Below are 12,000 nucleotides of genomic sequence, written 5' to 3'. Positions count from 1 at the left end.
AAAAGGAGCCGAAAGTCAACGACCCTGAGACCTTTAGCGGCGATCGAACCAAGCTTTCGTCATTCCTTACCGAATGTCAGATGGTCTTTAGCCTCAACTCGTCTCGCTTCGCCGATGAATTCACCAAGGTCAACTATGCAATCTCATTCCTTCGAGGACCTCCGCTTCTAGCCGTCCGACCCTACCTTATGGTCCCTGAAGAGGTGCGACCTCACTGGCTTACCTCTTTCACTCTATTCGCCGCCCATCTTCGAGAGAATTTCGGTGACCCTGACGAAAAGGGAACGGCTCGACGAAAGTTGCGATACCTCGTCCAAACGACTTCTGCTTCGGCTTTCTTCGCCGAATTCAACCAACATATTGCCGTCCTTGGATGGAGCGACCAGGAAATGTTGGTGGATAGGGCCATCTATGGTCTAAAGGACAACCTGAAGGACGAAATTGCTCGAGCCGGTCAAGAGTTCAATACCTTGTCGGAACTCATGAACTTCGTAATTCCACTCGACAATCGACTATTCGAACGAGACCAAGAACGAAGGCGAAAGCCCGCTACTTCAAACCAAGTCAATGCTCCTTTCGCTTCTCCAGCCAATGTTGCGCCGAAGACTGTCCAAGTGTCGTCGACTGTGGAAACACCAGCGGCTACGATTAGCCGAGGAAACGTAACGGTCAATAAGGAACTCGGATCTAACAATCCATTCAAGCCGGATAGCCGACCCCGTGGTCCATTGTCCGAAGAAGAGAAAGAAAGGCGACGACAGACCGGAGCTTGTGGTTACTGTGGTGATATGGGCCACTTCATTCGAGACTGCGCTCAGTTGGGGCGACAAAATGCGGCATTCCACACCGAGACCTTCAAGACCGAAGAACCCGAGGCAAAAAACTTGTAGGAACCGATACTACCGCAGAGAAGTATCGAGTTCCCAAGGCTTTTGACTCTGCCATTGCCCACAGTACGCCTTCAGTTTTGCCTCCAGATCAGCCTTCGTCCCTCCGCCTTGCCTCGACAACTCACGTCTCGCCTTTGTTCGCCTCGAAGACTCTAGCTTCGCCTTTGTCCGACTCGATTACCAAAGTCTCGCCTTCGCTCGCCTCGTCTCACCCCTTTCCGGCCGCAACTCGCGTGCCTCTTCGCCTAACCCTGTCCCCTTCCCAACCAAGTTCGACCATTCTGATCAACGGTCACCGCCTTGATGTCTTGTTTGACCCTGGCGCCGACCTAGAGTTTATCGATGTCAACATTGCTTCCAAACTTGGTTTTCCACTCACTCCCCTTCGCCAACCCCGCGAGCTCCGTATGTTTGATGGTAGAGAATCCCTTCATGGGAAGATCATGCATCATCTTCAGTGCGACTTGCAATTCCCTCCATCTCCCTCGATCTTCAGTGAAAAGCTCCTCGTTACCCAATTGAATGGCGCCCATGTCGTTCTTGGGTATGAATGGTTGAAGCGCCATCGGATTACCATGGACTTGATCGTTTGACCCTTCATATCCCTCTCCCTTCCAATCAGCCTTCCAGACAACCCGACGCAGCCTCTTCTCAACCCTCGATGTCAATAAATTCCGGCCAAATCTCGTCCTTGGGAAATTCCTCGGCGAATGTTAGCCGTCATCAGCCAACGAGATCTTATGCCGGCTCATTTCCACGCAGTTTCCGAGGATATCGACCAAACTCCAGTGGAGCGAATCAAATACTGCTAGGAAAAGCAAATCGATACGAAATGGCAAGGATTCAGCAAACCGTTTCACCGACTCATGGGAACGACGTCCCATCTCAGCAACCCACACCAGAACCGGATGACGATCTCCAGGAATACGATCAGTATTTGTCACGAAGTGTTATGCGAGCTGTCGGGACTATCGATCCTGAGGTAACCCAACAGTTGACCTGGCACGAGAAAATCAAGCTGCTGGTGCCGAAAGAATACCACGACTATCTCGATATCTTCGATCCTAAGGAAGGAAGTTCGACTTTACCTCCACATCGGTTATATGACATGAAGATCGAATTAAAAGAAGGAGCAAAGCTCAATGTGGCCAAGCTTTATCCTGTTGGACATGAAGAAAAGAAAGCTATGCTAGAGATCATCAACGCTGAACTCGCTTCTGGACGTATAGCCCCGAGTAACTCACCTTATGGATCCCCCGCTTTTATGGTTCCCAAAGGAAATGGGAGATATCGAATGGTCACCGACTATCGCCATTTAAACGGCAAAACCGTAGCCGATGTTTATCCTCTTCCCCTCATATCGGAGACTTTTGCCGACATGGCCGAATCAGTCTGGTTTACCAAGCTCGACCTCATCAGTGCATATCAGCTACTACGGCTCGAAGAAGATAGCGAACATCTCTCGGCCTTCAGAACGCAATATGGGATGTTCCAGTCAAGGGTAGTCAGAGATGGACTGAAGAATGCTCCTGCGGTCTTTCAACACTTCCTCAACGATGTGTTCCAAGACCTTCTGGGAAAAGGAGTGGTTGTATACATCGACGACATCACCATCCATGCGAAGACACAGGAAGAACTTCGACAGTTGACTCTTCAAGTATTCGAAAGGATCAGGAAGGCCAAGCTATATGTTAGAGCTGAGAAGTGTGACTTCGAGAAGAAGGAAATCAAGTTTTTGGGATTCATGGTCTCCAACAAAGGGCTCCGAACTAGCCCGGAGGCTGTACAAGCCGTCAATGACTTCCCTCCTCCGACGACACTCACCGAATCCCGCCGATTTATTGGGATGATTGGCTATTACCGCAAGTTTATCGCCGACTTTTCGCGCATCGCTCGACCTATCACCAAGCTTACTCGAGATAGCGAAGATTTCGTCTGGGGTCCCGATCAACAAGAAGCTTTCATTCGACTCAAGACAGCACTTACTTCCGCACCAATACTAGCTCATTTCCGACCTGATCTTCCTGCAATTATGCAGACAGACGCTTCGGCTTTCGGTTGGGGCTTCATCATATCACAGGTTCATCCCGAGGATGAATTGGAGCATCCAGTCTTCATCGAGTCCGGCCAGTTTTCGGGATCGGAGCTCAATTACACCACCGGGGAGAAGGAGCTTTTGGCCATCGTGGAAGGATTTCGAAGAAGGCGCCATAACCTTCTTCCTATCCACACTACTGTCATTACGGATCATCACAACCTCACTTACTTCATGAAACCTCGGCAGCTATCTCCTCGCCAAGCACGATGGGTGACTGAGATCTCCCCTTTCAACTTCACCATCGTATATCGACCGGGACGTCAAGGGGAAGTGCCGGATGCTTTATCGAGGAATGGACACCCCGGAAGGGGAGGTACAGCTGTAATTCCTGATAACTTCATTCAGGCTCTTCCTCTCTTTGGACAAAGTACACAGTCTAGGTCGACTCATATGCGGGCTCTTCAACCTCCTCCTCAAACTAGGGACTATTGGATGACGGATGTCGACTTGCTTCAAGGCCAATCAATGGACAAAGATATAGTCAAAATAAGGGAAGAAATGATGGGACTGGTTCCTCTTGGATATCAATTCGGCGTTTCGGAGTTAGAAAGTGTGGCAAATCTTCGGCGGAAGTCTCGAATGAACGGCTTCACCGAGGCGACTTGGTCAACTCAAGGATTCCTTTGCTTTGATGGCCGAACTTATGTTCCAAACTACGGCGATCTTTGGCTCACTATCCTCAGGTCTCGACATGAGTCACCTCTTGCAGGACATCCTGGAACGGCAAAGACACGCGAGCTGGTCGAAAGAGACTACATTTGGTCTGGTATACGCCAAGATGTCGAAGACTATGTAGCCGGGTGTAGTGTTTGTCAAGCTGCCAAGGCAGTCCATCACGCACCATACGGCCTGCTCAAGACCCTGGAAGTAGCTCGACGCCCCTGGCAGCATATATCAATGGACTTTGTGGAGCCTTTACCGGAATCTAAAGGTTACGACTCGATACTGGTGGTTGTGGACAGACACTCCAAATGGGCGACGTTTATTGCAACAACCACAACGTTGTCCTCGGTCGACCTAGCTCTCTTGGTATTCGACAAGATCTTCTCCTTCCATGGCTTTCCGGAATCCATCGTCTCTGATCGTGGTCCAAAATTCATCTCGCAATTCTGGAATAGTCTAATGAAAAGGTTTGGAACCAAGGTCAACTTATCAACTGGATATCACCCTGAAACCGACGGTCAAACCGAGCGAACGAACCAAGCTTTGGAATGTTATCTCCGAATCTTCACCAGCTACAACCAGGACGATTGGTCGGAACTTCTAGGTCAAGCAAGCTTCGCCTACAACAATACCGTACACAGCGCTATCAAGCAAACTCCCTTCTTCATCAATCATGGGTTCCATCCTCGATGGGTAACGGAGTTACACTCAAGCCAAAAGAAGGACTCGCCAGAAGTTTCGACAATAGTCGCCAACATGGAAGAACTTCACGCCGAATGTAGCCGACTTATTGAAGTAGCAAACGAATCCTACGCCAAATTCGCTGATAGAAACCGGATTCCGGGCCCATCTTTCCAAACGGGAGACCTTGTAAGACTAAGTCTCAAGAACATCAGGACAACCCGGCCCATGAAGAAGCTCGATGTCAAGTTTGGAGGACCATACGAAATAGTAGAACCGGTTGGAACACACAGTTATCGACTCAAGCTCCCTACATCCCTTCGACGCATACATCCGGTCTTTCACGTCAGCTTATTGGAGCCTTTCAAATCGCCTAGGTTTGAAGGACAGGCGAAAACTCGCCCACCAGTGGTGGAAGCCAAAGACAACAGCTACGAAGTCAAGGAAATCGTCGACTCTCGGCGAACTAGAGGAGTTTTCATGTACAAAGTCGCCTGGGCCGGATACGAAGGAACAAGTGAAGAAACAGGCTGGGAACCAGCCTCGAATATCCTACCTGGGGCCGAAGAAGCAGTGGAACAGTTCCACCAGAAGTACCCGAAGAAGCCAAGACCTTGACGCAAGATATGGACATTCGTACTCGATACCCTATACACATCACCTCTTCGATAAACCCCTCTTTCTCTTCTTTCCGCTTCCCTGATCCTCGTCATCACTCTCCTCCAACTGCTCGATGTCATCCTCCGAATCACTTTGTTCCACCCCCAAAACAACCCTGAGCCCCTCGACGGCCCGCTTCAACGTCTTCCTCCTCATCCTATTCGTCTCTGTGCTAGCCAATGCAGCAAGCTCACCCAAATGGACCAAGGCTTTACTGGAGACCTTTGGGGCATGAGCCGAACCACTAGCCCGGGTCGAAGAAGATCCAGCGTGACCGGAATGGAAGGAACAGTGATCCGAAGTGCAAGACTTGCACTTCATCGTGGCCTTTCCCTCCCTCTGGAAACAGGGCAAGTCGTCGAGCCTAGAGCCCTTAGCGCGAACCCTTTTTCTGCAACTCACTGGCACCGTTCACATCGACTCGAACCTCTATGCTCCACCATTCCCACCACTACACTTCCATTCGGCTTATACTTTCTCTTTACATTGTCAATACTATTACGCCTCAAGCTCACGTACTTCCAAAGTCGACCGATTCCGGAGGGAGCCCTTCACCGGAGTCTTCTTCTCGCCCACCTTCTCGTCCACACTCATCGACGCCCCTTGTTCCGCATCGGCAATTGGAGTTGTCGGCACTATCACAGCAGGTTGCTCCTCTACTGCAGGCCGGACCGTTGACTGAGCTTCAACCTCATTGGACGAAGGGGCTAACGTCAGCAATACTCCTCTTGGACTCACGATCTGGTGTGAACAGAGCCCGCAACGGAGGCAACGGCGATGATCTGGAAAAAGACGACGCTTGAACCGTAGCCTCCTCAGCCCCGATCCTCGCCTGCTCCCCTTCCCCCGCCTCCTGTTCCTCCGCCGCCGAAGCCGGGATTGGTCGGTGTCTCATTTGGACTGATTCATTAGACAACACAATCAAGAGGAACTCACGACGCCTGGACTGTCTACCGCCCAATGCAGCCGAAATCATTCTTTTTGCGGCGTCGTTTCCAGTGGTCATCGTCGAATGTTAGAAGTCGAATGTCAAGAATGGCTATCCACGACGATTGCATGACGAGAGGTTGTCAAGCTACGGAAAACTAGGCTAAGCTGAGGCTACCTTTGGTCGCGAGGACGCGACCTTTTTGTAAGAAGGGATGGACTGTCAGAACGCCACAAGGTCATAACCCCAAAATACCGATATCTCGCCTCAACTTCAACAGCTCGTCAAGTTATTCGCCGAAGCTCGCCTTCACTTCACTATCTAATCAAAAGCTCGGCGAGAAAAGCAGAATGGATCACCGAAAGACAGGATCTTGGCATGAGTATTGATTGACAGGTGAAGGATCGGCGAAGGATATATATAGCAGCCGCAGATAGCCTTAGATAGACCAGCGATCCAAGATTGAAGTTCAATACTACTAGATCTTGCATCCCATTGCCGCCCTCGCCTCCAGTCGCCTTAGCCCGCCTTAGCTCGCCTTCAGTTGCCTTTGATAGCCTCGAGTTCGCCGAACTACGCCTCGTAGCCAACCTCTCTTTGGTCCTTCGACACTAGCCTTTGTCCTATCCTTTATTCGAGTATCTTAGCCGAATATTGGTAGTTCTCGTCCATGCTCGCCTCATCTCGCCTACTTTCGTCAAGAATAACCTATTCTGCATTCCTCAGCCAACGAAATCTGACAGCTCCAACAGCTTGAACTTTCGCTTTGCCACCCCAAAGATACGCTCGATGACGTTCCTGAGCTTTGCGTGACGTAGGTTATATAGCTCCGAAGCGTCCTGTGGCCTGCAGAGCGATCAGCATGATCTTATAAGCCGTTATACGATATAACAGCCTATAAAAGTCATATGGCAAGAAAAGTCATATGGCATCGCTCAGAACCCAATGGTTTGGATCAAAGTACACTCACCGCCTGTTCCCATTGCCATACTCCTTCAGGTGATACCGCACCGCTCTGTACGGTGCCAATGTAGCATTACTATTACTGAAAGCTGCATCACCCAGGAAGAATTTCCCATCGGGAACTTTGAGGTCGGTTGCAATTGCATCCCTGTAGATCCTGAAGTCATTGGCGGATCCCTCCCAGCCTGACAGGACATAACAGAACCGCAGGTCGAAGGTACATGCTGCTAGAACATTGAGAGACAGAGTTCCTTTACGGTTGCGATAGCTGTCTCGATCGTCCAAAGGTGGAGTACAAGGTATGTGTGTTCCATCAATGGCTCCGATGGCTCCGTCAAAGAATGGGTACCACAGACGGTCTCTGGTGGCTGTGGGTGTTGGCCAAACTGTTGTAGAGGGCAGACAGATCCATTTGTGATAGAAATCACGAGCAATGAGGACATCAAGGACATTGTGGAAAGACCTGTCATTCAGCTCATAATGTATGACGAATACCTCACGTGTGTATGGTATGATAGCTCCGATCGAAGTACTCAGCTGTCCGCCTTACTCCAGAGCCTTCTCTGCATATGTACAGGAAGTGTGCAAGCTGTTCTTTGGCACTGACATACCGAGAATCTCGAAGTCCACCATGCCAATAAAGCTCCTCATATATTGACGAGAAAGCTGGCGGTTCCAGGCCGAGGACAGCAAGCATTGCATGTCTGTGACGTCCCTGAAGCTCTTGCAACCTTGTTTCACCTCTGAAAGACGCATTATGCAGGGGAGTCGGTCCTGCACGAGGTCTGAACCTCCATTGTAGACATTCTTGCACGGTTGCAAAGAGGATCAAATGTAAAAGTTCCTCATCGGCGCCGTATTCGTCATCGGAGGTCGAGATTGATAGGATCGGTAGTATCAGGTCAGGGCTATCGGATGACATCTCAAACAGCACATTTCATGAAGTCATTGAGGAGAAAGAGCGTGACTCATATTGAGGCTATTGTGAGATCGAGGGGCGTGCTGCAGTTTTGGGGAAATTTATAAGTTCCCCCCTCTAAAGGAGGGGTAGTAACTCCCATTCCGCATGTAACATTTCGAGCGTTCCTCAACCGTCCTATGCATCCATCGGACTGGTACGACGTCCCAAGAGCTCGCCCGCACTCCGTACTATGTCGGACACCCTCCAACTATCGTACGATTCCGACGAAAAGTTGCCGAACAGGGTGTTGTATCGTTTTCCGTGATCGGAGCTTCTGGAAAAGAAATGTATGGTCATCCATGGTATCAAACCTGATAGACCTCCGGAATGGAGAGATGAACGAGCAGCTATTGGCGTTTCTGCCTCCGGCATGGCCTTGTCTCCCTCCTACCGTACGTTTGAGACAGAAACTGAATTGTTATGACCTGTCGTATGCGATCCTGCCGTCCGAAGTGTGACCAATAGTTTCCCTCGAGCCAACAATTCCCGCCATTGCCACGAGGCAAAGCGTCACCGAGATCCATGAAAGCAGTACGGCTTCTTCAGAAACAGCAGTGGGTGGCTAGTTTCACATACAAGTGACTGGTCTGGGACTTGAATACGAGAAATTCTCTTGCATGTATGCAGATGCCAGAGTCTATCAAGTCGAGTTGCCTAAGCATTTCACAACTGTCAGTCGGCATTTTGATGGGATGCTAGATGTCAATTTCTTGGTTGTATGCACAATTGCTGTTCGACTCATCGTCGACTCTCATTTCTCTCTCTCCGGTCGTTCGTTCATTGCTCGGTGAAGACTCAACGAAAGGACAGTCATCTACTCAACAACAACCAAGCGTCAAGTGTATAAATTCATCACGATGCACCGAGGAGCCTAGGGCACTGAGATGATAAGAACATTCTTTTCGAGTCTGTTTTCGCACCTAACTTGTATACATGAGAAGTCTCGGGAAGTCAGAGACAGACTGGCTGGGCAGTTCATTGACTGAATGACACTGGTTGATTTGTTTTTGTGACCCTCGAGTGTGGATTTTCTCAAGCGGACGGAGTCTTTGTGTGTGCATAGAGAAAGATATTTCTGTTGGATCGAAGTTCGTGTCCGCGTTGCATGTTCCCCAGTTCTCGATGAAGTACGATGAGGCCGTGTAGCAGATCCGTAGAAACTGCTTCTTCTAACTTGGCTACATATGTGCACAATAATTTGCAAATATTTGCAAAAACAGACTTTTGCGAGCTCTCACTATTTCGAGAGACTTTGAAAATCTTAAGTGGAGTCTGACCACGCAAGCTAGGTGTAAGTGGTATATGCAGCCTCTATCAGTCCTCATCACTTCAACTAGAGCTGAACGAATGTTCGTGGAACGATCAAGTCTCCGCTAGGACCATATTTGCAATTCGTTTAATCGAGTGCTAGCACTAAGCCATCCGTTTCGGTTAGACTTAAGACGGTCATGCACCTTCCTGTCTTTCGTAAGTTTCCAGAGCGTCTAGGTGCACAAGAATTCAGATGTTGCGCAAGATTTGAAGGGTACACGAGAAAACAGCACAGAGTCTTCAAACAGATCTTTCACTTTGATCAGTGGGTACAGGCCCACAAAGTCTTTCCTCCTCTTGTCAGGGATGTGTCACGGGCCGTTGTTACGGGCGGGGCTTACCAAATAGAAGACGGGTAAGAAGCGCACTTTCTATGAGAAAACCTTCCATCAGAAAGGGATAGCTTTGGTGTGCGGATGGTTGGGTCTTGCAGCTGGGTGCAAAGTACAGCTGCAAGAGTATTTATTTGGGAGCGATAGTGATTGAGATGCAATGAGGTTGATCAGGTCAAGCGGTGAAGAAGTTGAATGATTGTCATAAAGCTGAGAATTGCTCTCTGAACAGAATAGAAAGACTATATACCACTCACTTCCTTATATAGTTTTTGGAAGGTTCTATAGACCAATTGTGTAGACACTACAAGATCTGCGTGCAAGTTGCAAGCTGGGAAAGATCTATCTAGGATCTGCGTGAAGTTGCACAAAGATTCTTCTTTTCTACTTCAGGCTGGGAGCATCTGAATCTGCGTGCAAGTTGCACGCTGGGGAGCTATGGAAAAGGCTGTGTATGTGGAACTTTATGTAGATTACACGTCCAGGATGAGTTGGTACTAAGATACCTATGAGCGTATCGTAACATCCCTCAGTTGATCATGGATAGATTGATCACACATTGAGGTCAGGAACCCGGAAGTGGGCGGAATGAGCGGGAAGAGTGTCGACACCGGTGACTGATGTGGCAAAAACGAGGATGGAGATTGCCGAGTCGCGATAGAATGCTTCACATCTCATTGTACATGCATTTTCCGTATCCGACTAGCCTTGTAGCGACTAGCCTTGTAGCTTTACCTCTACTCTAAAAGCGCAACTCAGCCTTGTGTACACCAAGACAATCTCTTTTCAATTGCGGATGCGCCCACTAACAGTGTCACTGATCATTTGAAGTGATAAGCTGCGCCCGTAAATGTCGAATTTGAGCGTTGATCGCGCAATATTGACCGAGTTGCGTATAGGAGTATCCTTGCAGGATCTCGAGGGCCGGGTTTGGTTGGTGGTAACATAAGTCTGGAAGGATTCGGCAGGCCTAAGGGGAAGGGGGGGGGGGGGGGGGCAAGACAAGACTTGTATATTTCAAGACTGTATTCAGGAGGAAAGACAAGTCCCTAATGGATCAAGGTATTCACGGAACGATGATCCTGCTTAAGATGGTGACGAAAGATAGTTTTGATTCTTGAGGAAAGAATTCCACAGTGATAAAAACGTAGATATAAGAATCCATCATTTGTAACGAGAAAGAACAATCGAGCTCCATAGAGATTTGCCCAATCAGACAAGCTTGGCGTCCTGACAGATCCCTGCTGGCCGCTACAAGGCAGGGCAATCCTCCGAGTCATGTACTTTTAGGAAAGGGCTTTCCGCATTAAGCCCGACCAAGCTCGGTCGTAAGTGTCGAAACTACGTGTCGAAGTTCTAAGTAGCGGCATTCGCCATCCAGTCTCAGATCTAATTCATCTTCGAATTGCATCGTTTTGCGTCCGCATACCTGCATTCAGTGCCCTATCAGCGAGCATCTTTATTCCAAAGTTGTCAATACAACTACCATCAGTCACTCACTCTTCTCATCACCGGCTTTGACATTCCCCGAAGCGAATGGGATTAGGAAAGCAGAAGTGAAGCAGCTTTGATGATCATGCATGTTGTCCTCTTCGCTGGCCAAGTGTCACTGCCGAACTCGTCACCCCGCACAGTCCTTTAGTAGTCAACACTGTTCAATCGTACGTCAAGAGCAAGCTGTGTCAAGCAATCGCCAGAAGAATTGGATTGCATCAGACTGACATGATCCTTTTTTGCTGATTGAGCTGCAGTGCAATATATATGCATACAATCAGAGGTATAGAGTGGCTTCAGAGAAGGATGATTTTGCTGTATGTTTGGAGTACATAAAAATCATACCTGACGATCGACTCTACCAGGCAGAGTCTATTGAATCTTAACGTTCTATCCTGTCTCTGTGTTACGATACGCTCAGACGTATCCTAACACCAGCTCATCTTCTACGGGATCACACAGCCTTTCTATCTTTACTATACTTTCCCAGCGTGCAACTTACACGCAGATCCAGACACTCCCCAATATTCCTGAAGTAGAAAAAGAAGATCTTTGTGCAACTTACACGCAGATCCCAGATAGATCTTTCCCAGCGTGCAACTTACACGCAGATCCCAGATAGATCTTTTCCCACCGTGCAACTTGCACGCAGATCTTGTAGTGTCTACATAGTGGGTCCATTGGGCCTTCCAAAAACTATCTATAAGGAGGTGTTTTGTAGTCTTCTTTTCCCTCAGAGAACAATTCTCAGTATAGTCACCCTTTCAACTTCTTCACCACTTTACCTCATTGCATCTCAATCACTATCAATCTCAACTACTCTTGCAACTGTACTTCGCACCCAGCTGCAAGACCCAGCCGTCCGTACACCAAAGTTATCCCTTTCTAATAGAAGGTGCGCTTATTACAAACGGTACTTGCCCCTCTTCTATTTGGTAAGCCCCGCCCGTAACACTCTGGTGCTTTGCCACATTCGGCATGGTCGATATTGAGCACCTAGGGAACATATTCGCCCAAGA

At 48.8% G+C, this 12,000-nt stretch overlaps 2 protein-coding genes across 2 annotated transcripts; both read right to left on the bottom strand.

The window, feature by feature from the left end:
• Positions 1 to 4,989: 4,989 nt before the first annotated feature.
• On the bottom strand, positions 4,990 to 5,998 carry BD324DRAFT_680634 (hypothetical protein; the record flags this gene model as incomplete). The annotated part of the gene is made up of 5 exons (XM_022019085.1): positions 4,990 to 5,356; positions 5,395 to 5,471; positions 5,512 to 5,699; positions 5,731 to 5,892; positions 5,929 to 5,998. 5 exons carry the CDS (start codon positions 5,996 to 5,998, stop codon positions 4,990 to 4,992), a joined length of 864 nt encoding a protein of 287 aa, XP_021871735.1.
• A 1,130-nt stretch (positions 5,999 to 7,128) lies between these two features.
• On the bottom strand, positions 7,129 to 7,883 carry BD324DRAFT_395546 (hypothetical protein). Its single transcript, XM_022012676.1, has 2 exons — positions 7,379 to 7,883; positions 7,129 to 7,346 (listed from the first exon to the last, which is right to left on the bottom strand). Exon 1 carries the CDS (start codon positions 7,803 to 7,805, stop codon positions 7,380 to 7,382), a length of 426 nt encoding a protein of 141 aa, XP_021871734.1. The 5' UTR covers positions 7,806 to 7,883; the 3' UTR covers positions 7,129 to 7,346; position 7,379.
• Positions 7,884 to 12,000: the final 4,117 nt, after the last annotated feature.

The sequence above is a fragment of the Kockovaella imperatae genome (assembly GCF_002102565.1).
Source record: "Kockovaella imperatae strain NRRL Y-17943 chromosome Unknown BD324scaffold_5, whole genome shotgun sequence".
Classification (NCBI taxonomy): domain Eukaryota; kingdom Fungi; phylum Basidiomycota; class Tremellomycetes; order Tremellales; family Cuniculitremaceae; genus Kockovaella; species Kockovaella imperatae.
Note: the sequence above shows the minus strand (reverse complement) of the source record. Positions and strands in the feature narration are given on the sequence as shown.

Excerpts from the sequence above, each read along its gene's own strand:
- BD324DRAFT_395546 (XM_022012676.1), bottom strand. The coding sequence starts at position 7,805 with ATGTCATCCGATAGCCCTGACCTGATACTACCGATCCTATCAATCTCG.